The sequence below is a fragment of the Pygoscelis adeliae genome, unplaced genomic scaffold, assembly GCF_000699105.1.
Source record: "Pygoscelis adeliae isolate BGI_AS28 unplaced genomic scaffold, ASM69910v1 Scaffold71, whole genome shotgun sequence".
Taxonomy (NCBI): domain Eukaryota; kingdom Metazoa; phylum Chordata; class Aves; order Sphenisciformes; family Spheniscidae; genus Pygoscelis; species Pygoscelis adeliae.
The window spans coordinates 4,081,854-4,109,059 of NW_008824356.1; the positions used below are offsets into that span (position 1 = coordinate 4,081,854).

A 27,206-nucleotide genomic window follows, 5' to 3' on the forward strand; every position below is an offset into this window, starting at 1 on the left:
CTGGACTAATGCAAATATAGAGTCAGTTGGACTTAAGCACGTGCATATGTGCTTTGCTCTAAAGAGCTGCATTTAAATACATGCTCAAAGTGAAGAATGTCCTTAAGGATTACATAGTTCTATGCCTAATTTCCATTGGTTGCCTTGACGCTTCTAGTTTTAACACTATGCTAGGTTAATGTTTTCTGTGAAAAATTTGACTTATGAATGAGAAGCATCTTTATTTTTGAATTATAACGATGATTTTTAGGTTTGACTTACAAAGATTGAAAAAAAATTATATGACTTCCCTACTAGAAAATGTGATATTAAAAATATCATTCCTGCAAAGATTTATATTCTTCTTATACTCTATTCCGGATTCATGAAAACAGATGTAAAATAAAAATAAAAGCAGATATCCAATACCAGAGTATGATACCTGAATTTAGATGTCAGCTTGCTGTATCCATGGGATGTAGGTGTCTGAGCAGCCATTATCACCAAGGACTCTAATCAATACAGTTAGTAGACTGAATATAGACTATTCTATAAAGCCTGGAGAGCTGTTCAGCTAAACAGCCAGTAAGTGTATATTTTTGGATAAACTGAATTGCTCTCATCTCCTTGGATTATATTGACTAGATCTTCATTAACTGTAATGGAAAGTCAGACACCTAACATATGTTGTAGACATCTACAAATAGAGACCTAAGTTCAGATGTCTTATTCTGGAACTGATTCCCATCCAAACTGAATAGAAATGGCCTGGGAAGGATTCCCCCATGTGTATCTTCTACTTGTCAGTCATCTCCATCACAGGGAACCACAGAATCATGCAAAGCTTTCTTATGACATTAGGTTCCTGTCCTACTAAAGTAATTTACAGATGCTTCTTAAAACTCTGACTTTGAAATAAAATCTTGAAGCAACATAAAGCTGCATTTGGCTTCCTGAAACCCACTAGTTCATTGAGGCTCACACGTTGATGTGTGGGCTCTGTGAATAGTCCTAGTGTGTATGATTAGTTTTTGTGTAGAGTTAAATTCTTGAGGAATTGACTTTACTGTGTTAGACTGAAAAAGGAATGGTATATATTTTGCATGATAACTCTGCATAGAAGTGGGATGTGGCATAAGACCTGCTTAATAAGTGAAAGTTATCTTCAGCAATACAAAAATGTTTTATATATTATGTTTTGCATTGATAAAATAATTTTACAGCCATTGCTGTCTATTCATGCTTTTTCACCTGTGCTTATGATTTATCTTGTTTAAATATATTGCTAGCTTCCTGAATCTGAGGGAGGACTAGTGTAAAATAGTAGGATCTGATTTTGTAAACTTGTCTGTTTGAAAGAAATATTGAAGAATAGAATAGATGTTTTCAGAAAGCTTTTAATAGTAATGAGGGCAGTTTTATATTTTTTCTTTTAAATCAGATTTAACAAAATCTGGTATTTCCCATACAGAAACTGCTGCACCAATAGACTATGGAACTTGGAGAGAGTTCAGTTCAACTCTGTGATGCCCAAAGCTCATATGGGGTTCTAGTATATTGAACCTGATTTATGCAAGTGCAGTGATCTACCTATATGGTACAGATTACCGGACTTTGTTCCTTCAGACTTGCTTTATTAAATTCAGAAAGAAAATTGAATGTTTGTTCTATATTTTAACTTTTTTTTCTGAATAATTACTTCAAGATTGCATGACAAAAACAATGGAAGAACTCTTGATATTGTTGACTCAACCTGTTAATATTATAAATAATAGTCTATGACTTCACACTATGACTTCATTCTGTAGGTATAATTTTCTAAGGGAAATGATGTTTAAAGAGAAACTTTCTTCCCTATTAGGTTGTATCGAGGAAGAGCATATGCGAAGCAGCAGCAGTATAGAAATGCAATACAAGACTTAGCAGCAGCGGTTCACCTAGACCCTTCTTGTTGGTTAGCATTCTACTATAGAGGTTGCATGCTACGACAGATTGATCCAAAAAGAGCTGTGCAGGACTTAAGTGTTTCTGGTATTGTTTGTTTCTTTTAATGGTGTGTATGTTTATCACGGTCATTCAACCATTCACCAGTAATTACTATACTGCAATATAACACAGATATTTCATGTTGCAAATATTGAAATGTATGATTGTTGTTCAGTGTTTGGTAATAACTTGCTCCTTTTCATTTCTGTTAAGTTTGCTATTAGACATTGACTCTTGCTGCTGTTTTTCTTCAGTTATTTTGCCTCTGCTTCTTAAGCTTTTCTGCTTCACTTTTAACAATTCGAGTGGGTGTAACTGAGAATTATAAATGTCTTGAAGGTATTTCATGCCATAATGAACAGTTTCTGTTATGATCTAATATGTTATGGTTTATCTATGATATTTTATAAAACTCTAAGAAAACTAGAGGAAAAAGTAATGTACAAATAAGTTGCACGGAGAAACTGAAATATATGTGAATATCTGAACAGTTGATTTTTGTTCTTCCTCTCCCACAGTACTCATCAATGACACTCAGGAAAATTTCTGTTCTTTTCTTCATCGTGGGATTGTTTACTCAGAACAGTGTCAATGGTCACTTGCAATCTGTGACTTTGAAAGCGTCCTAGCTTTGGACAGGTGATTGGACTTGGGAATTTTAATATATGTTGTTTTATATTCTGATTACCTGGGGGCATAAAAGTACTAGTAAAGGAAAGTAGAATCAGAAATGTTATTTGGGAAATAGACTGGAATTAACCTACACAAAACCATAATGTTTTCTTGTTTTAGTATCTTTTGCCTCATTTACTATAGTCTGAGTATAATAAAAATAATTATTAATGTATGTCAAAAATTTTATTTTGCTTTACATGGCAACTTGGCAAATAAATTACTCAGGTTTGGCAGACAAAAGATGAAACTGAAGTCATAATTAAAGTTGCCATAATAATTTCATTAGTCTTTTCGGAGGGAGTCTGTCCACAATGCAGGTAAAAAGTAAAACTTTTTTTTCCCCAAAAGAAAATGCTACAATGTTTTCTTTAGCAAAAGCCAGTAAATGGTGTCCCTGAAATTAAAAAAAAAAAAAAAAAAATGCTGTTTATGGTCCTAGGTAGTTGGTGATTGAACATGATGTGGTTTCTCTGAATCGCATTTCTTCCTGCCACTTAAAAATACTTCAGAAACAGATTATATCTGTAGCAGCCCTGCCATGCAAACAGTCTTACAATATGCAACAAGCCTCCCGTACTAGTTAGCTGCATTAATTACCTTACTCTAAAGGTACTGAGTTCTTGTTCAGCCTTGGGCAACCTCAAGAGTCCTGTCTTGAGCAAAGGCTTCCATTCCAATCTGTGGCAGGCCTAAAGACCCCTCAGCTCTTCCTTTGTCTTGGCTCTGCTCTAGGAAGTCTTGAACTTTGCCTAGAAACAGTCTGTAAGAGTGGGCTGCACAAGATATTGCAGATCTTGGAAACCCAGGTCTCCCTAGCAGCTAGCCAAGTGAAATGACAGAAAATAAGGGAGCAGGCTAGATGGAAAACATGTAAACTTTGTCAGTCTTTTAAAACTACATGTGTTTTTAATGTTGAAGAATTCAGTATTTCTCGGTGTATTCAGTATATACAAAATTACCAGCTAGCTCTATTTCTAGTCCAGCTTCTACAACAGAGACTTGTCATAATTTCTTCACAATTCACATTTGGAGTGCTGCTTTTGGTGATCAGAGATCCTCTAGTGTGCAGCCAAACTTCACGAGCCACTGAAATTGTGTTTTTTAATGAGCTATCTCCTCTGCTGGCAATTACAATTCTTTAGCTCAGTGTGATCACAAAATAGATGTGTGGTTAATGTCATAAAAGTAGATGAAGCCCGTATAAGTTGTGGTTAATACAATGACATATTTCATGCAATAACAAAAGGGAAAAAAAATCTGTTTTTAGCTCCGTCATCTTTGCTTACCTAAATATTGGTTTGATACTGCTGTTGCATCTTGATCAATACTATGAAGCTATTCGACAATTTACTAATGCCATTGAAATTGATCCTCTCAATGTTCAAGCCTATGTGTGCAGAGCGCAAGCATATCATAAGGTAATACATTCCTTTTGCTTTTATTTGCCACTTAATATAGCTTTTTTTTAATATTTATGGCTGTTGTGAGTATTTTAATACTTATGCCTTGATGTTATACAGATGTTAGAACCTGCTTATAGCTGTAAGTTTCAAGTAGTCCTTGTCACCATAATAGAATTACGTACTGTCATGGTTTAACCTCAGTTGGCAACTGAGCACCACACAGCTGCTTCCTCTCTCCCCCCGACCCGGTGGGATGGGGGAGAGAATTGGAAGAGCACAAGTGACAAAAACTCGTGGGTTGAGATAAAAACAGTTTAATAATTGAAATAAAATGATAATAATAATATGATAATAATAATAATAATACACAAAGCAAGTGATGCACAGTACAGTTTCTCACCACCCACCGACCGATGCCCAGCCAGTCCCCAAGCAGTGGCCCCCCGGCCAGCTTCCCCCAGTTTATGTACTGAGCAGGATGTCACATGGTATGGAAAGTTTCTCTGGCCAGTTTGGTTGTGCCCCCTCTCAGCTTCTTGTGCACCACCAGCCTTCTCAGTCAGTAGAGCATGGAAAACTAGAAAGTCCTTGGCCAGTGTAAGCACTACCTAGCAACAACTAAAACATCGGTGCGTTATCAACTTTGTTCTCCTCCTAAATCCAAAACACAGCACTGTACCAGCTACTAGGAAGGAAATTAACTCTATCCCTGCTGAAACCAGGACATATACATTGCAGTTGTAAAATATTGTTGGCATGTAATGCAATGATACGAAATATTTCAAGTGTCATTTTATCTTTTTTACATCAGTGTACATCTACTCTGAGCTTTAATAAATTTTTTGGAAATAGATTTCAAAAATATTTTTAAAAATATCTATTTTTAAAATATAAACCCCCACATTTTGAAATAGTGTTTTCTAAACAGAAGGTTCTTGAGAATACTCACTTTTCAGGAAATTCAAATTTTCTTCCACACAAATGGGAGTGAAAACATTTTCAATATTTTAATTTACTGTAAAACAGAATATCCTTCTACTGCTGCATGGAATTTGAGATTAGTTTCTGCTAGCAGTTGTTTTTCTGAGACCCTCTCAGGAGTACGAGGAATGGAGTATTCAATGTGACCTAATTTCTGTAGATTTCATTGGCAGAATTCAAACAACTGTTGTGTCTCACAGTGCTTAGTTTGTTTTCAAAATGTTTTGAGAAATTGCTTATGCTGTTCATTTTCTTCCACACCTAAAGGAAATGGCTTTTAACTCAGAGTCCATCTAAGTGGATTGATGATATTCTTTTTTTTTTTTGATACTGTCTTTAAGAACTTGTGCCTGATAGTTTATATTGGAGGTTATCCACTAATGCTCAGGTTGCTTTTGTAGGGTTTTTTGTTGGTTTTTTTTTGGGGGGGTGGGTTGGCTTTTTTTTTAAATTTCAATGCAAAGCAGTAAAATAAAGCTCAGTACATGCATTCCATCAATGCTGTTCTTTAATGAGAGTTCGAGTTAGCAGCTATCCCAGCTGGATGAATCAGCCCTTGGGATCTTCACTGTAATGATCTCCTTTCTCCTCAGCATGTGAAGCACACTGAATGTGACCACGTGCACAGACACTTGAAAAATAAATGCAAATTCATTACAGCAATGAAGATTCATCAGGACATACGTGCATGTGGATCTCGTGATCTAATCTCCTTCCCAATAGTCCAGACTCTTCTTTGGATTTTAGAAAAGTAAAGAAACTGTCTGGAGTTTGGATCTGCCCTGTGGGAGAGTATGGAAGTATGTAGGGCAAATGTTTTAGGCCTTTATTAAAACATGTTGAGGTCCTTTACAGAGGGCGTATGTGCCTTGTGAATTATTACCATGTGGGCATTACATCCTGCATAACTGCATTTACAGAAATAGTAATTGTGTCTCCAAATTGTGTTCATATTAGCAATTAAATTGCTGTTTTTTCTTTATAAATTACAGATTCATAATTTACCAAATGCTGTGAAGGATATAAACAGAGCCATTCATCTTTATCCAAATAAATCACAACTTTGCATATTAAGGTAGGAAAGTGATTAGTTGAGCACTTCACAGATATCTCACTTTAAAAAAAAAAATTCCATTTGGAATGCTGTTGGTAGATACCCCTGTATTCTTTGAAACCTGCTCTGAATGGGTTTTAAAAAAATGTCTTATTTTCATAGTGTTTTCAAACATGAAGAACTTTATTTGCATAGTGTATTGTAATCATTACCCTAGATGGAGGAACCTTGTTTTTTATACAGGATTCTGCTCTTTGAGGTACATATAGTTTCCGGGGAAAAGGAATTAAATAGGTGCCATAACAAAAAAGCAAGTCTGAACTTTTAAAAAATTAATAATTTTAAATGTTTTCCGCAAGTGGATGGGTCCTTCACTGATTTGTCTGCAGAATCCACATAATGCAAAGAATGTGAAGGATTGAGTCCAGGCCAATTTAGATTTGAACTATTTTTCTTCCCCATCTTCAGCCCAGTGAGAAGTAGTGACCTTTACCAAGACTAAAAAAAAAATTACTATATAAAACTGTTTCCTCCCCTGAAAATCTGTAAGAACTAAGGAAGAAATGCTAGGATATTATTCCTCAGGTGTATTAGGAGAATTAGTTATTATGTTCCAGTCAATAATACCATATTTTCCCAGTTTTAAGAGTGGGTTTGCTCAGCTTGTCTGAGTGTGGTTTGGCTAGCATGACCTATTATACTGATGCCAATATCTGAAGAGGCAAAAAATTGTCCTTGGAAACAATGTATCTATCAGCTATCAGTCTGTGGTGGATTTTAGAAACATTATTAAGATTATTATTGCAGTTCTTGAGATTGTAAGGATTACTATCTGTGGAATCCAAAGAAAATGTCTTTTTGTAACTCCTATGATCTGAAGAGAGGTAAGCATATAATTTCTTGGTACTGTGATGTGAGAGAAAAAATTAAAAATGCGACAGATATTTCTGAAGGGGAAAAAAAAAAGGAAAAACTCTGGATGTTTTTATTGGAAGGCATTATTTTTCCTTTTTCTCTTTTTATACTAATGAAAACATATGTCAGTAGTATTTGCTCTTTGAAAGAAATGCCTGGAAATAGTTCTACTAATCACATCCAACAAATATTTCATTACAGGGGACAGTATTTAATGGAGTTGAAGAAATATGAGCTGGCAAGTTTATGTATTCACCAACTTGCAGAAATGGATGAAGGTAACGTCAATTTCCATCAATTTTCCTAGATAGTTGTGAACCATAGCAACAGTCTGTAACCAAGGAATTGTTAAAAAAAAATAAATTCAAGCATGCAAATCAGTTAGTTACCATGAATCAGCTAAAATATAGGAACTTATTATCTAGAGTATTTTGATTGCATGTCTGAAGCCTTTAAAGGTAATAATGGTGTACACTATTGCCTGTACTATCACCTGTGATTTCAGAATTTCCTTTATGTTTTGAGTTCTTCTTTTTTATTTCTACCTTTCAATATCGGTAATTTCTGCTTTAAAGGAATATTGAGTAAGGATTCTGTTCTGTACTTATGTACAGCCTTTCCTAACAAAATATCAAATAGCTTTAGAACTGAACCTTCCCAGTGCATTCGAACAGTAAAAATGTTGCAGTATAGTAGTTCCTTGTTATATGCTGGGCATAAAATGGCAGTGTTCAATGCGTCCTAAAGCTCTTGGTGAATCCATATGAATAGCCATACTGTATGAGATTAAATTCCTGTCTCTGGTAGTGACCAAGAGTGGATACACAGGGCACAAGAACATAAAAACAAAGCAGGCATATGGTGATACTTCCACAGAGCAAAGCCTTCTTAGATGTGGTGAGAGGAAGGTAAATATTTGCAGGTGTTTAGCAGTCAAACCACACTCATTGATAAATAACTGTTCAACTTCAGACTTTTGTAGGAATTTAGTTTACATTTTTATTTTTATGGATGTTAAAACAAGCTTTGATACTCCAAATATTTTAATAGCATTTTAAAGTTTGCATATCATTTAAAGGTATTTTACACTGGAAAACATATAGGTTGAAGTAAAAGAGATTGTTTTTCATGATGGTTTCCTTCCAGAATCCTTTATGGCTCAGCCTGTTCAGCAAGCGCTCATTCAGTCATTTTGTCAAAATCACAATAAGGCCATAGAGTGCTTACGTGAAGCTACTGCAACTCAACCTGAGCCTTCAATGTTTGTTATTTTAGGAAAAATACAAATGAAAGCCAAGAAAACTAAGGTTAGAAAAGTTTACTTTATATCTATGCCAAGCAAGACAATGTTCTTCTTTCTGTGTTCTTTTAATATTTTGAAATGTGCTAGTATATAAATAAACCTTCAGAGTACCTCATTGTTTAAATTATAAGAAGACCTGATTAAGAATTTTCAACAGCAGCACTAATAGTTCAGCATAAATTAGGCAATTTTAGTTTTAAAACATTTAAGATGATCGATTAAAAGATACAATTATGTAGACTGAGGTCCACTAGATGTAATAATTTTGCTTCTTTTGAAATAAAATAATACAGAAGTATGCCTAGCATTTATGTCTAATAAAATGCAGTACAAAAGTTTAATTAATGTATGTGAACTGAATATGTAATGTATAGTTACGGGTATTTTCTCAACTTCATGAATATTCATATGTCAAGGGTTTAACCAATATTGTCACTCCTCTGAGTCCCGCAGTTAGCCAATATTTGAGGCCTGCAGAATTGTTGAAATTGGCAGTATGGATTAGCTGTTTCTTTTTGTACAGTCCTTTGTTTGTACAAAATGTAGAGCCCTGTTTCCCTAAACACAATAGCAGCAAGCAACAGGTAGATTCATAAAACTTTGAATCTACCTATCTATTGAGTTCTGTATTTGAAATGCACAGTCTTTCTCTTTCCTCTTAGCCTCGCGTTTGCAGATTCTTTTTAAATGAAAAGGTGTGCACTTTGCAAAAATTATACTCCTGCTCCCTGGGCTTGTACTGGATAAAACCTCTTGATCCATTCAACTTTTTTCATTAGGCTTGGGTATTTTATTTGTCTCAAACCATAATGGGACATTGCTAGTTCTGCTGTCTTTGAAAGAATGCTAAGTCAAAGACGGTGATTGTTAGTACGCTCCAATTCAACCCATTTCAGTTGTCATGGTTAAGAGGATGTGTATTAGTCATTCCCTGATACTCTCAATATGGGAAAATGATTAGACTTCAGGCTATAGTGTCCTGAGAATCAGCCGTGCCTTTAGAATTATATGTAAGTGAATTCAGGTATCTACAGTTCTTTTTCCTCTTAAAATAAGAGTATTTTTGAATGTAGGAAGAAAATGATCTCTGTCCCAGATGAAACCAGGACAAATTCTTTTACTCTTCTTGATATTGGAACTTTCAACTGTGGTCCCTTCATAATCCTCAAAGGCTGAGGAATGGCTTACCTTGAACTGTTAATTTTTTGGTTGTTTTCCTTACACTCTCTTTTAAACCAAATCATTATTAAATGTGCATAAATTATTGCCCAGATCTATGAGACATGGTAAGATTCTGAGAGGCTGTCCTGGTTTTGGCAGGGATAGAGTTAATTTCCTTCCTAGTAGCTGGTACAGTGCTGTGTTCTGGAGGTAGTATGAGAATAATGTTGCTAACACACCGATGCTTTAGTCGTTGCTAAGTGTTGCTTACACTAGTCAAGGACTTTTCAGCTTCCCATGCTCTACCGACTGAGAAGGCTGGGGGTGCACAAGAAGCCAGGAGGGGGCACAGCCAGGACAGCTGACCCAAACTGGCCAAAGGGACATTCCATACCATGTGATGTCATGCTCAGTACATAAACTGGGGGAAAGCTGGCCGGGGGGGCCGCTGCTGGGGGATTGGCTGGGCATCAGTTGGCGGGTGGTGAGCAATTGCATTGTGCATCTCTTGCTTTGTATATTCTTTTATTATTATTGTTATTATTACTATATTATTTTATTTCAATTGTTAAACTGTTTTTATCTCAACCCATGAGTTTTCCTCACTTCTACTCTTCCAATTCTCTCCACAACCCACCAGGGGGCGGGGAGTGAGCGAGGGGCTGCGTGGTGCTCAGTTGCTGACTGAGGTTAAACCACGACAGAGGCTATTCACTTAAGTTCCTTCAATGCCTATACAGGATCGATCCTTTCAATATATTTCTTAATGGTTATTAAATTTAGTAAGTTGTCTATGGAATAAATAGTTTGTCATTATTTACATAATGAAGTGCTTGCTACAGGTTTCTTTATTGTCAGACTCCATCAAAAAGTATGCCTTTTCTTCCTGAAGAAATAAATATAAATAAAATTAATAAATAATTATAATTAACTATGTACCTAAATAACAGTATAAATGAACTGTATGTTATTTCTAGATCATGTACATTACCTACTTTGTCATATATAAATAAAACTCAGGACTACTTATCTATTTTTCTAATCAGTTATTATTATGAACCATTCAGAGATCAAGAGTGTGTCTAACTCCAGCAACATCAAGGAACACTAGACTAGTCATTTTTACCATAATGTTCCAAAGAAAGACCAAGAAAAAAACATTTAAAAATAATTTAAAATGTCTAACAAATCTTGCAGATTTTCAGTTAAGTGCTTTACAAGTATTAATATTCTCCGTATTGCAGGATGCTCTGAGAAGTTTTAAAAAAGCTATGAAGCTCCTTATGACCTCTGCAAAAATCCCGCCTAATACATTTGAGGCTGCAGAAATGTATTATCTCACAGGCCTGTGTTACATGGAGCAAAAAAGTTTATTACGGGTTGGTATTAATTGTATAGAATATGTTAGCCCTTGACTCCACAGCTTGTAAACAACAACTGTGATAACTGAGTGAATGATTTCAATCTTTTAAACAGCCCCCACTGCCTTTAGCAATTTTCTTTTGAATTAATGATGTACATTAGACTGTCTTGCGAGTTTGAGTGATTTTTCCAGTGCTAATGTTAAGATTTTTTTAATGTATGTCATTAATTGCCATTCTGATGAAATAAAAAACTACATGAATTTCTTATCTGTTTATCAATGCCTTCACAGATCTTAGACAAACAACACTCATGTAGGAGTATCAGTGGCTTAGTGAATTGGTAGTAAACTTGGACAAAGGAATTCCTAGATTATTGTATTATGGAGTTGGTTGTAATTCAGCTGTTTTCTATATTACTGTAGCTCATAACACTCCTAGCTGGTTCTCTTTGGCACTTATGTATGATACTTAAGAAATAAACTGCATTACCTAAGAAAAATGTATTTTCCTTCTTTCAACAAAATCAATACTTTAAACTGCATTAGAGACCTCTTTGTTGAAAACTATTGAATGCCTATCAGTGAGCTTTGTGGCAGGCCTAGTGTGAGTTCATGCAAATGTTTTCTGTGTTGATATTTTAATAAATAAATAATAAATAAATGAATAAATATGTTTCGGTTGTTGATTTGCTAAAAGGCTCAAGACAGAAACTAGAAACACTTGAAATATCAGAATTTCACAGGGAAGAGAACAATTTCTTGCCTTTTCTGCTTCCAACCCCATTTTTCAAAAGTGATGTTGTTTTGGAAGAAGGCTGTCAAAATTGTCTAAAATACCTAATGTGGTAATACATGACAGTTGCAAAAGGTGACTTTCCGTGTCAATGTACATCTGATATTACAGCTGTAGAGCCTGGAAAAGCCCAAGACTTTGTAATGTATAATGTAGAGGAAAAAACTATCTGGATGGATTTTAAAGGAGTTGCATACTAGCCATGTTAATCCATTGTCCGTTATAACAAACAACTTCATTATTTCAGCTATGACAGAGAGAAGACCATGTGCTTGGTTAAACTTTTGCAGTCTCACTGAAGAAATTATATTAAATGAGTTAGATTGTGCCTCCTTGTGCTTATGATTGCATTAGGTAGGGTGTTAAACATTACAGAATTTTAAGTAGCAGTAAATGGATGAAAGTGATAAAAACCAATGCAGGTACATGGTGGGTTCCAACTGCAAAAATAGGTAATACCTAACTGTAGAAAAGAATCAGTTAGCCTATGGTTTCAGCTGAACAAACAGACCATATTTAACCCAGATGATATGTCATCCTTTTAGGCCCGTGATGCTTTTAGTATGGCTATCAGACTACATTCAAGTTACCCTGATGCTTTTTATCAGCGAGGGCTGTGTAGAATGCAGCTCAGACAAGCTAAGTGCATCCGAGATTTCAATCGAGCACTTGCCCTTTGTCCATCACATTTCCAGGTAATATAAAGACTCCTGATAGTTTGTTTCTGTGAGGCATTTTTGGATGGGTTCAAAGACTGACAGGTTTTGCATTTATGGGTGTATTGCCTTGTAATCTGCCAGCAAGCACATGGCAAGCATTAAATAAAAGAAATTACAAGCTTTGTATGATGTAAGTTTTTATAAACCTGTGATTTCTGTCTTCTATTTAACCCTTTTTTTATAATGCTAACCAAAGCTCATTTTTTACCATGTCATCATTCTGTCTTCATCTCTACAGGCATATATGAGTCGTGCTGCTTACTACAGAAGTAAAGGTAGATACTCTAAGGCAATTCTGAATTGCAATGAGGCGATCAAAATTCTTCCTAACAGTGAGCGAGCTTATTTTTACCGAGGAACTTTAAAGTATCAAAATAAGGTGGGACTGTCTTTATTGTTGTACTTTTGCATTCTCCCTTAAAACTTAATGTATCTTACTTGACACTTTAGAATGGTGAAATAATGGTAAAAGTGTTGCTGATGGAAACCAGGACTTCCACTTGATTGTTATACTTTTCATTCCCCATTGAAGCTACTCTCTGGTTGTTCTATGTAACTGAAAATGATTGATGGGTTGGAGAAGCTACTGAGCATCTATCTGGTTATTCTCCTTTTAAGCTCCACAGAATAGATTCTTACCTAGTGATAGACAGAAGTACCAAAACTCCACAAAAGATACCTTCTATGTTAGGTTAAGAGAGAAAATGTAAGGGTTGATTATGTGTTGCAGTGTATGGATGTGAAGTAACAAAACACTAAGAATGTTTTTTTGCCCAGTCTTTGCACAAATAGAGCTTCTGAAGAAATGCCCCCACTGCAGTAAGGACTGCAGTAAGTAGTCCATAGAGGACACAGTGAAATGGTTGGATGCCTTCCAGTACTGATGAAGAACCAAAATGTAAAACTATGAAATAAAATTTTAAAATAGGCTATTATTTGAGGAAGAATATGTAGTGCCACGAACTCTGAATTACAATTTATACATAGTGTTTTTTCATTTGTAGACATTTAGAGCTGCAATTGAAGATCTCTCAAAAAGTATTGACCTCAACAAAACCTGCATTTTGGCATATTATAACAGAGCCATCTGTTATCATCAAATAAAGGACTTCAGAAAGGTATGGTATTAATTTTTTTTCAACATCAGATGAGCACTCAGTTCATATTAGCTAGTAACCTGTTATTGACAATTAGTCAAAATTTCTGACCTCTTGCAATGTCTTCCTGAATGATTGTGCTCTCCAGGAAATTGTTTTTAAAAAATGACCTTTTGGTCTTTACTATCGTATTAATTACATTTGATATCCCTTTGAAAATATAAGAACGATATCCAGAAGACGACTACATCAAAACAGGGATTTGGGCTACACCCAGCCCTCATTCACAGCCCTGTTCTTCTGGATGTGTGTATACTTCTGTCAACTTGCCTGTGAGCTGCCTCTGAGTGTTTCTGCTTTCTACCTTTGTTATAAAGCAAAGGCACAACAGGGCACACAAAGGCGCCATGCAGCTTCAGACTGGGAACACAATCATGTCGAACTGTCTTTTTGATGAGGCCTATTTTCTGAGACAGGGCTAGTTACTAAGTATTTGAGCTCGGATGTCTCAAGTCAAATCGACCTTGGGCAAAGGCCATTTGTGCTTAGAGATTAATTGGCGAAGAATGATGCAGATGGATAAAGAAAAATAAGTGATTACAGTAACTGAAGGTAAAAGTTTAAGATGTGAAAATGATAGTTCCTTCATAAATAAGGTATTATAAAAGTTGTTCTTTACTATCACTTTTCAGAAAAGCCACTTAAAGTACAAGGGAAGTTGCAGAAAAAATGTAGTATATTATTGACGGAAGAAATTTACTAGATCTAATAAGAACTGGATTGTTCTCTTTAAAGCTGTTTCTAATATCTAGCTTAGTTTAGAAGTGAAGAATAGAAATTCTCTCAAGTGGCTAGCTTATGGAGTACTGCAATCAAGGATGTTTTTGTCATACTAGCTCTAAACTGATGTGGTTTAACCTCAGTCAGCAACTGAGCACCACACAGCTGCTCACTCACTCCCCCCCTGTCCCACTGGGACAGGGGAGAGAATTGGAAGAGTGAAAGTGAGAAAACTCATGGGTTGAGATAAAACCAGTTTAATAATTGAAATATAATAATAATAATACACAAAGCAAGTGATGCACAATGCAATTGCTCACCACCTGCCAACTGATGCCCAGCCAATCCCTCAGCAGCGGCCCCCTGGCCAGCTTTCCCCCAGTTTATGTACTGAGCATGACATCACATGGTATGGAATGTCCCTTTGGCCAGTTTGGGTCAGCTGTCCTGGCTGTGCCCCCTCCCGGCTTCTTGTGCACCCCCAGCCTTCTCAGTCGGTAGAGCATGGGAAGCTGAAAAGTCCTTGACTCTAGTGTAAGCACTACCTAGCAACAACTAAAACGTCAGTGTGTTATCAACATTATTCTCATACTACCTCCAGAACACAGCACTGTACCAGGTACTAGGAAGAAAATGAATTCTATCCTTGCCGAAACCAGGACAACTGACTAGTTATTCTTAAGTATAGTATATAAGTTCATTCTTTAGGTGAAAAAAGAGTTGGGCTAGAACTTCTTCAGAACAAGCATTGTTGAAACACTGTTCAGTTTTGATAAATTTGGGAATTGAGGCTTCTTCAGTCTATCTAGTGGTGTCACTATTTGCTCTTTTACAAAATTTACACCCAAATTTAGTTAATACAACTAGTGCTTAGCTTTTTCAGTAACAGTAAATTATATTTGAAGATACTTAATTTTGAAAGAACCTTACTTTGACATTAATTCATACCTAATTAATCTAGAATAATTTGTTGTTTTTTTAAATAAGAATTTGGACATAAAATTTAGCAGCAGAAGTAATAAAGATTTATTTTTAACTCTGAAACTTATATAATGACAAAATAAGTTTTAATTGCATCTATTTAATATATTTACATTATCTTTACTTCTGTACTCTAGGAATGGGTATCTGTGTAATTATAGAAGGCTCCAAATTCAGTTAAATTCAACCTGGAAACAGTGCAACATTGGAATAGCCATACTGAAGTCCATGCATATGCACATGATTTGTAGGAATTTGAAAGCATATCTTTTAAATTTTCAAGTATCACTGTATCCCTCTGAATAAATTATGGTTTAAAATACATTTTATGTTTTTGTAGGCTTTGAAAGATTATGGAATTCTTCTTCTGCTTGAATTGAGTAAGGAAATAGGTTTTAAAGTGTTAATTAATCGTGGACTGCTCTACATGGAACTTGGCGATTATGCTAATGCATGTGAGGTACAAAATCCTTTTTTGAGTAAAGGAAATTTAGAGTTTTCTGTTAAATGTAAGCCATTGCTGATATAAAGACCATCTTGACAGTTTTTATATTATTCTGAAAAAGTTTGTGCCCAGTTCTCATTTGCTCAACACCTAATGCCAGTCTGGCTGTGAAGATGCAAATAAAATGCAGTTTTACTTGTTTTACAGTTTTATGCTGCTGGAGTTAAACACGGGAGTTGCACAAAATTTAATAAGCAAGAACCTGATTTTTCCTTCTTTTTTAATCTTGAAATAATTTATGTTGGGTCCAAATGAGTACTAATTTATTGCGGAAGCCTAAGTAAATGGAGGTTCTGATTGAGTGGCCTTGTTCTGTTCCTCTCTGTGTGCGTGCATGTGTGTGTAAATTACCATTTTTGTTGAAAGGGTAGGAAGGGTCCGACCTCAAGATAATTTTCTTAAATATAAGAAAATAATATGTGTTTCTGACACTGACTCACAGTGCAGATGACTCGCTCATTCCATGGAACTCCATCTGGTATAGCAATAGCAGGCTTGAAACCTAACAGTGTTAAACATTACTGTTTCACACACACAGGTTTTCATTTTTGAATTTTAAATAGTTTTAAAGTTTTCTAAAAGTTTTAGTTTTTTTAAAAGCAGAGGTGTTTAGTTTCAGTATAACTGGTGCATTCATTGCTTCCATTGTGGACTAGTAACTTTAAAATATTTTATCATCTTCTTTATGTGATAGCAACAATTTCAGAATAGGCATTCTAAAAATTGAGTAATATTTCTTATTTGCAAATAAAAAATGAAGAATGAATGCAAATACCATTCCAATGACCCAGAAATGTCCTATTGGAAGTGCACAACAAAAGCTCTTTACAGTTGGTAGACCTTGCATAGAAATAATTTAAGTAGAAATATTGTGTTATTGGTCTCATGCTTCAAGATGCAATTGATCAGAATAGTTCAGAAAAGAGGCTAAGGTGGTACAAACTGATATGTAAGGATGGTAGAAAGAGACTGGGGCAGAACCAGCAGGATGAGCAAAAAGTTCTTTGAATGAACTGTAGCGAAGACAAATTTACAAAATGGTAACTGAACAACAGACACAAAAATATAGCAGCTAATTTAAGAAAAATATCAGTGATTATAAATATGCTTAAGACCTTCTTATGTATCAGTTCTGATAGTATTTTATTGCAAGGAGTATATCTGTATACATGTATAGTGCCGGTTGAATTAGGATATAATTATTTAAGCACAGATACCTACTACTTGAAGTGAGTGTATTCCTGAATTGGGTACACTGGAAGAAAAAGGAAAAGTTACAATTCAGTGTCTATAAGATCTGAATTGCTATATAGAGGTGTCTTTTCCTGTTGGTTCAGTGAAGTGTGCGGTTACCAGTGAGGATAGCACCTTTGGTTTAAGTAAACCAAACCTGGTCCTTGGAACTTTGATCCTGCTTTTGCTCTGCTCCATACACAGAACAGAGTGTATACTTCAAATTGTGCACATGAAGAATCCCATTAGCTTTGCTGGGTATTCTTTGAAAGGCTTTGCTGGATGGGAACAGTGTGTCTCAGTAGTTTTTTAAAAACAGACCTATAATTTTATGAAAGTGTGTTCACCAAAAGAGAGGTTTTATTTTAACACAATATAAATATATGTATCTGCACATCATTATTTTGCCACTTTTGTAATTCCAACAGTACTAAAATCTTCCACATCTTTTTATTTTTACAATTTGGACAAGTAAAAGATGCTTTCTAAGTTCTAGTTCAGTGGATGCATCAGCTAAACCACTCCTACTACATACTGATTGCTTTCCTATGCAGAAGCCTAAAGTGCTTCCTTACATCATAATTGAAATGATTGTATTTGATTTTAAAAGCACCTGTAAAGTTTTTACAATTGAACCACATATATCAAAACCACAAGTGTTTTGAAAAATGTTCTGAATGTTAGTAAAAGACAAAAGACAAAAGCCCTATGGCATCTTTCACTGGAACACTGTGCATAGAACCTCCCAATGCAAATATGAGTTTGGTTTACTGCACTTGTCAAAGTAATAACAGAAAGGAACGAAATAATTTTATTACTGGAAGAATTCTATTGAAATTGCATATAGCAAAATATATTTTCAATATATATGTATTTAATAATAGCAGCTGAGGTACAGTATTTCTATGAAAAACAAACGAAAAATACCTTTCTGGAAGGTTTTGTTTCTGGAAATGTTGCCTCCAGCTTTGTAGGAAATACCATGATACCACATAACTTTAGAGATTTTATTCTATCAAAGTCTGGGACAAGAAGTATGAAAACAGTTAAATACATCTCCAGTATATAATAAGCATATAATGCCTTTGTCAGAAGTCATCTCCCTTTTTATATAGAAGTATAAAATTGTTTAGCTAAACCCACAGTTGTAGGTGAAGTGAAACAGTATCAGTTTGCATGGTTTAACATCTGTTCTTTTCAGGACTTTAAAGAAGCAACGTTGCTTAGTCCAGATGATAGCCAGATCTTTCAAGCTATTGGAATCTGCTATCATAGGTAAGATACGTAGTTTTGTTTTATGGAGAGTAGAAAAATGAAATAAATCCTGAGCTTTATATTCCTGTTCACCTTTTCATATTGAGTACACTGAGAACTGGGGGAGGGGAGAATGGTAAAGAGGAATGGAAAAAAGCAAGTTAGATATTTTTCAAGTTTAACAACTGGTATTAAAATCTTTTGGTATCAAGCAACTATGTGTTCGTGACAGCATCAGGAGGAAATACTAGGATGATAAAACAGAACCAAGAGAAGGTCTGAAGAACAAAGAATTATGAGATAAACAGGGTTGGGTTGGTTTGTTCAAAATTAGTTAGGATGCAATTTCCGTTTAAATATGCAATTTGTCCTTTAAAGAAAGGCAAAAACATCAATGGTCTTCCTTGCCTGAATTTTTTATTTGGAAATTCTAAAGTGTAGTTTCATCAAGATGAGATTTATTTAGAAAGACTAAATTAAATCTGTTAACCACTTAAAGTAGATATAAATTGGAATAAATAAGATGTGCATTAGTATCTTAGTCTACTTATCATAGCGGCACTTGGAGTTGATAGGTGATATTTGTGTGAAATAGGAGCTATGATAAAAAGGAAATTTTAATAGCTATCTGCCTATTAGTCTAGTCTATTTTATTCTACAGTTACTCTGCCATCTATCACTGCTTAACCTTGTTGCTGCTGAGGCAGTGTGGAGGTGGACATATTCAAGATTGTAGCATCAGATCATCTTGTGTTGCTATGCTTGTAGTTAGGGCATAACTGCCTCCATCTTTCACAGTGTTTGGATGATGTAGAACTCACACAGGAATGCTGAATCCTGCTTCTAAGAACTGAGCATATGATTTTGGTGCCCGTGTCTGTATTCAGCTGTCGAGGAGTCACTAGTAACTGTATAACTCAGCTGTATAACCCTTTTTAAGATGCATTTGGGATCCATCCTGCAGTCTCTAACCTCGTGACTGCCTATCAACAGGATTGGAATGAAGCTCTAATTTGTTTTTGCAACATGTTGTGCTTTTAAAAAGCATTTGGTTTATAACCCTTAAAGTTATTTGTTAGCTAAATATATTTAATCTTTCCTCTTTTGGTAAAGAAGTCAGGCTGTTCTTCAGGTAGATGTGTCTACCTTCAAGTAGCTTATATTCAAACTATATGTTATTTTTCAGTATCATCTTGGTAAAATGATTTTGTACTTTGACATGTTAAAGTTTTTGCCTTATGTGTAAAGATACTTACTAGCATTCATTGACATTTCAAGTATTTAATCCTTTTTATTCCTATTCAGTATATCTCAAATGCGTCAAGTTTTATCTCAGGATGGAGTTCCACATTTGGCTTACTCTTAGACCAGAATGGTCTATGCTTAGAACCCTGAATATTGTCTCTTTTTATCCTGCAAGTTTGGATAAGTTCAAGAATTGCTAGGAGATTCTTGTAGAGAAGGCATGTATTAGAAATAAATTATTTATGGCTGAAACATCTGTGCCTGAACAGACTACCAAAACCAAGTTTGGTCATGACATTTGGACAGCACGAGTGACTCATGAAGTCTTTCTGTTGAGTACAACTGTTGAAAAGGAGAAGTCTTTGGCCCAGCAAAAGTTAATGAGAGTTTTGCTGTTTCCTTCCTCAGGCCAAGAAACTCAAACTGAAGTCTGCAAGGTCTTACACTGACTACCTTCACTGTTATAACCATCAGGGAGCACATACAGAAAGCAAACCTAAGCAAAAAAAAAAGTGTCCCTTTCAGTCAGAATTGAACTACTTTCAGTGGGCATTATAGGGTAGTATTTGCTGATCTTTCATAAATTGAGAATTTTATTTACAGCATTTTTAAACAGCAAACATGAATATCTCTATTTTTAGACTTAATGAGTTTGAAGAAGCTGTAAGATCATTTGACCAGGTTCTCAAACTAGATCCTGTTTCTGTGGATGCCTACGTTGGACGAGGAAATTCGTACATGGAAAACGGACATGAGGCTGGTTGTAAACAAGCACAGAAAGATTTCTTGAGAGCAGTTCACCTGAATCCAAAGTGTATAAAAGCCAGAATTTGCTTAGGATACAACTTGCAGGTAACACACCAGAATTCATTGTCAATGCTATGTTTAATCAAACAAAATAACATCAATCTTATATGCATACATTTATATAATATATAAAATAATCATAATAAACATAATCCATGTACTTCAGACAAGCCTTATGGCATCTTTTTAAGTAAATGGATAGACCATTGTTTTCTTTTCACTTTTGTGCGCAATCTTGTTGCAGTTCTGTTCTTGAATAATGGAATGTCAAGTAACTTTACACTCGTTTGATTTGCTTATATGGCTCTCTGATAAACTAACATTAAGAACTGGCATGTTCTGTGTGTATGAGCTGTTTACTGAAGTAAAAAGCAGCCAAAGTGTTGACAAATCTGTGTAAAACAAAATCTTGTATGTCCTAATTATCCAAACTACACTGTTAGCAAATCTGCTAAAATCCCTTGGTAAAGGCCTTATATATAATCATCTCTGAAAACTACTTACCTACATAGAAAATGAATTTCTATATTAGTAAAGGCATATATGATATGACTTGACAGTTTTTGTCTGTGTCTAATTTCTGTCATTTAGTTACTGTGCTCTGTTGTATCCAGTTGTCTGAAATGTCTTGAATTGTCATGAATCTTGTTGTGAATTATTTTTTGCCAATGTAAATGTTAGTAGCCTGTGTCAGGTAGTCTTGCACAGGTGTCACGCAAATTTCCTTTTACAGCTTTGCCAATTCACTTAAATTCTAACTAATGCTTTCACAGTGCTTTGGGAAGTACTGTGCAAGAGAAAAACCTGGAGTGACTACATTGGTGAGTAAGCAGGAATAAGATGTAGGTAGAAATCAGACATCTTGGGTACAGGAGGCAACCCAGAAAGTTCACGTAGTGGCAGGTGCTTAATTTCTGAGAGGCCTAAATCTCACTAGATGCCTTCTCTTAAGCCTTAGTATACCTTTTGGGGCTTAAACATAGACTCATGTGGAGAAGTATTTTGATGTGGGGAACTAGATGATTTGCCTTCCAGCTTTGCTTAATTAATATGTATATTAGGTAAAATGTAAATATTAGGTAAAATTAGGACCACTTTGCCTGTGGTCCCAAGTGGCCTACTTGCCTTTCTTGACTGTGTTAAGTCCTTCAAAAGGTAGAGTATACGAGAGTTCCATTTGACCATCCAGGGGAGGTACTTTTGCTGAACAACCTAATTGTTTAATTTTATTGCTATGTGAAGTCCAATATATAAGTCTTCAGGTCACAAGCTCATATATAGCCCATCAAGAGTTGAATCTGGTGAGGGACATGAAGGTCAAGAAGAAAGGCTTCTACAAGTACATCAGTAGAAAAAGGAAAACTAGGGAAAATATGGGCCTGTTGCTGAATGTGACTAGGGATACGGTGACAAAGGACATGCAGAAGTACTCAATGCCTTCTTCACCTTGGTCTTTACTGGTAAGACTGGCTTTCTGGAATCCCAAGTCCCTGTGACCAGTGGAAAAGTCCAGAGCAAGGAAGACTTACCCTTGGTGGAGGAGGATCAGGTTAGGGAACATTTAAACAAAATGGACATACACAAGTCCATGGGACCTAATGAAATACACCCACAAGTGCTGAGGAGCTAGCCAACATCACTGTAAGGCCACTCTCAATTATCTTTGAAAGGTCATAGCAATTGGTAGAGGTTCCTGAAGACCAGAAAAAAGTAAATGTCACTCCTATCTTCAAGAATGGCAAGAAGTAGGATTTGGGGAACTACAGGCATGTCAGCCTCACTTCAATCCCTGGAAGGGTGATGAAGCAAATAATTCTTGAAACTATTTTTAAACACATGAAGGACAAGAAGGTGATTGGAGTAGCCCGCATGAGTTTATGAAGGAGAAATTATGCTTAATCAACCTGTTAGTTTTCTATGATGAGATGACTAGCTTGATGAATGAGAGGGGAGCAGTGAATGTTGTCTATCTCAACTTTAGCAAAGCTTTCAGTAGTCTTTCATAAGGTCTTCATAGAAAACCTGGTGAAGTATGGTCTAGATAAGTGGACAGTGAGGTGAAATGAAAACTGGTTGAACTGTCAGGGTCAAAGGTTCATTATTATTGCCATAAAGTCCAGTGTACTAGTGAAGTACACTCAGGGGTCAGTAATGGGTCCAATACTGTTTAACATCTTAATTAATGACCTGGGTGATGGAGTAGAGTGCACCTTCAGCAAGTTTGCAAATGATACAAAACTGGGAGGAGTGATTGATACACCACATGGTTGTGCTGCCATTTAGAGGGATGATGGGCTGGGCAGCCTGGAGAAATGGCAAACAGGAACCTCATGAAGTACAACAAAGGAAAGTGAGAAGTTCTGCATCTAGGGAGGAATAATGTCATGCACCACTACGAGCTGGGAGCTGACTGGCTGAAAAGCAGCTTTGCAGAAAAGGACTTGGGGATCCTGATGGACAACAAGCTGAAGTTGTCAGTGATGTGTCCTTGCAGTAAAGAAGGCCAATGATACCCTGGGCTATGTTAGGAGCAACATTGCCAGAAGGTCGAGGGCGATGATACTTCTCCTCTACTCAGTACTGGTGAGGCCACATCTGGAGTACTGTGTCCAGTTCTGGGCATTCCAGTACATGAACATACTGGCGCTCATCCAGCGAAGGGCCACTAAGATGATTAAGGGCCTGAAGCATCTGTCATATAAGCAGAAAGGAAAGAGAGATGAAGGCTTAAGGGGGAATCTTATAAATAAGTATAAATATCTAATGAAGGAGTATAAATAAAGTGGAGCCAGGCTCTTCTTAATGATGCACAGTGACAGGAAAGGAGGCAATGGGCACAAACTGAAATACAGGAAAGCCATTTAAACATCAGGAAACTTTTTTTTTACTGTGAGGATGATCAAACACTGGAACAGATTGTGCACAGAGGTTGTTGCGTCTCCATCCTTGAAGATATTAAAAATCTAACTGTACATGGTCCTGGGCAACCTGCTCCAGCTGACCCTGCTATGAGCAGGGGGTTGGCCTAGACGATCTTCAGAGATCCCTTCCATACTCAACCATTCTGTGATTCTATGATGTAGAAGAATTAATACTTGCAGTTAAAACAGATGTGACAGACACATTACATAGTTGCAAAGACAATGAGTATTGCATAATTAACAAGATATTTGAATTCATTTTTTCTGTAATCTAGTTAACTGCATTTGTAAATACAAGCATGCTTCCATTCTCTGCTGGAATTATTTAAGTGGGACCATTAGTATGTTTGGCATTTCTTATGTTTCTTACTGTGGACACGTTGCAATTCATTTTAGGCCCTTGGAAAGCTTCAGAGAGCATGGAACCAATTTACAGTTGCCATTTGCATTGATCCAAAATGCCATGCTGCATATGATGGACGAGCTTCAGTCTGTCTTCAGATGGGTGAAACTTTTGCTGCATTTCAAGATATAAATGCCGCACTAAAGGTAGATCTTAGCTTAAAATGAGTTTACTAAAATCAATCTGTTGCTATGAAGCCAGCCAGTACTGTACATTAATAGTTGCCAATTTGGATTAGAAGGTGCAATTCTTTTTTTTTTTTAAAGTAAATGTATCTTTGAAAACCAGAATAAATTACTGTAGAAGTGTAAACTTTCCCTGAGTAAGAATGCATCTACGTTTTACTTTCAGCTCACTACCACTGCTCCGCTGCTAACAAATCGGGGTGTCATCAATCAGTTAATGGGATATCTACCCTGTGCCATGAAAGACTATCAACAAGCAATTTCTGTTGACCCAAACTATGCATTAGCCTATTTCAATGCAGCAAATATCTACTTCCACAATCGACAGTTTTCACAGGTAAGCCTACAGTCTGTCTTTATACTGTCTTCAGAACTTTTTTCTTTGAATAAATACTGTTGGTATAAAGCTGTCTTAAGTATAATTAACATGAAGCTTTCTTCCATTGAATTTCATGGTCCTCTACCAGGAGATGAATTAATCTGTAGTAATTAATAATAAATAATTGCCCGACTACTATGTATTTTGTCATTGATATGAATGAACTAAGATTCATGACAGCTAGGATACACATCACAAAAATTTGTATATAATTGAGATACCAAAATCCCACTGATGTTCAGTAACTTCCCCCTGAGCCTAACTCCCATACATTAACTTGCCCAGATTCACTATAGCACCATGACAAGGAGAATGAAAAGAATGTCCTGCTGATGAACTTTAATCAAGAAGTCAGTTTCCTCCTGTTACCACAGTAACTTTGGAGTTTTAAATCACCTAATTCTGCCTAAATACGATGTGTATCTTCAAATACAGAAGAGTTAGATACTGAAATTCCTCTTGAGAGAGAATTTCAAATCTGCTTGAAGGCAAGGACCATTTATTTTTCTCTGTGTGAGGAGGCCCCTGCAATGATTTTTCTTTTCGTCTTCCAGTCACACTTCCTGGACATAGGCTCAGGCTTTTATTTGATTGGAGCTTTGTGATCCAGCAGCTGTGGAATTCCAGAATCAGCATGAATGCTTCTGCACATTTCATCTACTTGAATTAATTCTCTCCTAGAGTTGCATCTGTAAACACTTCAGCTTGCAGTGCACTTATTAAGGAATTCATCATGAATGGAAATATTAAGGAATTCCGGCTGAACATGAGCCGGCAGTGTGCACAGGCAGCTAAGAAGGCCAATGGCATCCTGGCCTGTATCAGAAATAGTGTGGCCAGCAGGAGCAGGGAAGTGATAGTGCCCCTGTACTCGGCACTGGTGCGGCCGCACCTCGAATACTGTGTTCAGTTTTGGGCCCCTCACTACAAGAAGGATGTTGAGATGTTGGAACGTGTCCAGAGAAGGGCAACGAGGCTGGTGAGGGGTCTGGAGAACAAGCCTTATGAGGAGCGGCTGAGGGAGCTGGGGTTGTTTAGCCTGGAGAAAAGGAGGCTGAGGGGAGACCTCAGTGCTCTCTACAACTACCTGAAAGGAGGTTGTAGCGAGGTGGGTGTCGGTCTCTTCTCCCAAGTAACTGGCGAAAGGACGAGAGGAAATGGCCTCAAGTTGCGCCAGGGGAGGTTTAGATTGGATGTAAGGAAAAATTTCTTTACTGAAAGAGTAGTTAAACATTGGAACAGGCTGCCCAGGGAAGTGGTTGAGTCACCATCCCTGGAGGTATTTAAAAGACGTGTAGATGAGGCGCTTAGGGACATGGTTTAGTGGGCATGGTGTTGTTGGGTTGATGGTTGGACTCGATGATCTTAGAGGTCTCTTCCAACCTTAATGATTCTATGATTCTATGTATAGTACAGGCTTGGCATATGATTTTAAACCTAGATTGTAATTCATATAGCACAAGAAGTAGATCATGTAAGAAAAACATTTAATGTTCTTATATGTTTCTCTAAGTTAGATTCCTTGTTGCTCTTGAGCATTAGTTAGACTTGGATCAGAAATTCCTTAGGAGTCCAAGGTCAGTACCCTGCATATGGCTGCTTCTGTGATCATGTAGTCTCTTTTCTTATGCATCTGGTGGTATTTTTCCACGACTGGTCTTGCATTGGCTGTTCTTCCTCTTTACTGTGTTTCTGTGACTCCTTACTGTCTCACAGAGGCAGTCTAATTATGAAGAGAGAAGTTCAAGAAAAGGTGTTGCATTATAAACTATTTTCTATGTTAATTCAAATTTGCCTTAGTATGTAGCTTATTTCTTCTGCTATAATTACAATTCAGCATAAACAGCTGTTATTTTCCAAAAGCCTGTCTGGGTGGTGACTGACCTGTTTGTGGATAAACATGCTAGTGCTGTGTCTCTTTTCTGTACATAAAGAATGCTGAACAGAACGAGTAAAGACTTAAGAATACTAATGGCTTAAAGAAACAAACTGGAATTTACAAGTTGTACGTAAGCCATTTCCTCAAATTTTAACAGTGTACTTTGTCTCCAATTCATGTGTTTTGTAGGCCTATTGCTATTATTCCAAGGTATTACAACTTGACCCAAGAAATGAATCTGCTGTTATGAATCGTGCTATCACAAATACATTACTAAACAATATCGAAGAAGCAAAAGAAGACTTTGAGAAGGCAATTTGTCTCTGCCCATTCTCTGCAGCAGTGTATTTTAACAGGGCAAATTTCTATAACGGATTGAAGCAATATGAACTAGCTGAAAAAGACATTTCAACAGGTAATCTTTATCCACCTGTCATGATTTTTGTTTGGTAGCATACTAACAATTATGATAACAATTGTGGTATGGAATGGTAGGATACAGGCTCTTTAGGAAGGACATGCAGGGGAGATGAGGAGGGGGTGTTGCCTTCTGTCCATGACCAGCTGGAGTGCATGGAGCTCTGCCTGGGGATGGATGAGGAACCGATTGGCAGCTTATGGGTCAGGATTAAAGGGAGGGCAGGGACAGGTGACATTATAGTGGGGGTCTGCTACAAGCCACCCGACCAGGAAGACTGAGCGGATGGCCCTCTATAGATAGATAAGAGCAGCCTCATGTTCACAAGCCCTGGTCCTCATGGGGCACTTCAACCACCCTGATATCTGTTGGAGGGACAACAATGCAGGGCATAAGCAATCTGGGAGGTTCCTGGAATGCATCGATGATAACTTCCTTCTCCAAGTGATAGAGGAGCCAAGGAGAGATGCTATGCTGGACCTTGTTCTCACCAAAAAGGAGGGGCTGGTGGGGAATGTGAATCTCAAGGGCAGCCTGGGCTGCAGTGACCACGAAATGGTGGAGTTCAAGATCCTTAGGGCACCGAGGAGGGCGCACAGCAAGCTCACTACCCTGGTCTTCAGGAGAGCAGACTTGGGCCTCTTCAGGGATCTGCTTGGTAGAGTGCCATGGGACAAAGCCCTGGAGGGAAGAGGGGCCCAAGAAAGCTGGGTAATATTCAAGGATCACCTCCTTCAAGCTCAGGAGCGATGCATCCCAACAAAGAGGAAGTCAGGCAAAAACGCCA

At 36.7% G+C, this 27,206-nt stretch overlaps 1 protein-coding gene across 1 annotated transcript in view; it reads left to right on the forward strand.

The window, feature by feature from the left end:
• The window catches only part of TTC6 (tetratricopeptide repeat domain 6), a 67,806-nt gene that overhangs the window by 37,198 nt on the left and 3,402 nt on the right, over window positions 1-27,206 (forward strand). Inside the window, exons 13-27 of the mRNA XM_009319467.1 lie at window positions 1,841-2,010; window positions 2,484-2,604; window positions 3,908-4,058; window positions 6,017-6,099; window positions 7,195-7,271; window positions 8,140-8,300; window positions 12,159-12,308; window positions 12,571-12,711; window positions 13,337-13,450; window positions 15,531-15,650; window positions 18,130-18,203; window positions 20,069-20,279; window positions 23,552-23,704; window positions 23,910-24,080; window positions 26,191-26,416. Coding sequence (XP_009317742.1) covers window positions 1,841-2,010; window positions 2,484-2,604; window positions 3,908-4,058; window positions 6,017-6,099; window positions 7,195-7,271; window positions 8,140-8,300; window positions 12,159-12,308; window positions 12,571-12,711; window positions 13,337-13,450; window positions 15,531-15,650; window positions 18,130-18,203; window positions 20,069-20,279; window positions 23,552-23,704; window positions 23,910-24,080; window positions 26,191-26,416 — 2,123 coding nt within the window. The remainder of the gene's footprint in view (window positions 1-1,840; window positions 2,011-2,483; window positions 2,605-3,907; window positions 4,059-6,016; window positions 6,100-7,194; window positions 7,272-8,139; window positions 8,301-12,158; window positions 12,309-12,570; window positions 12,712-13,336; window positions 13,451-15,530; window positions 15,651-18,129; window positions 18,204-20,068; window positions 20,280-23,551; window positions 23,705-23,909; window positions 24,081-26,190; window positions 26,417-27,206) is intronic.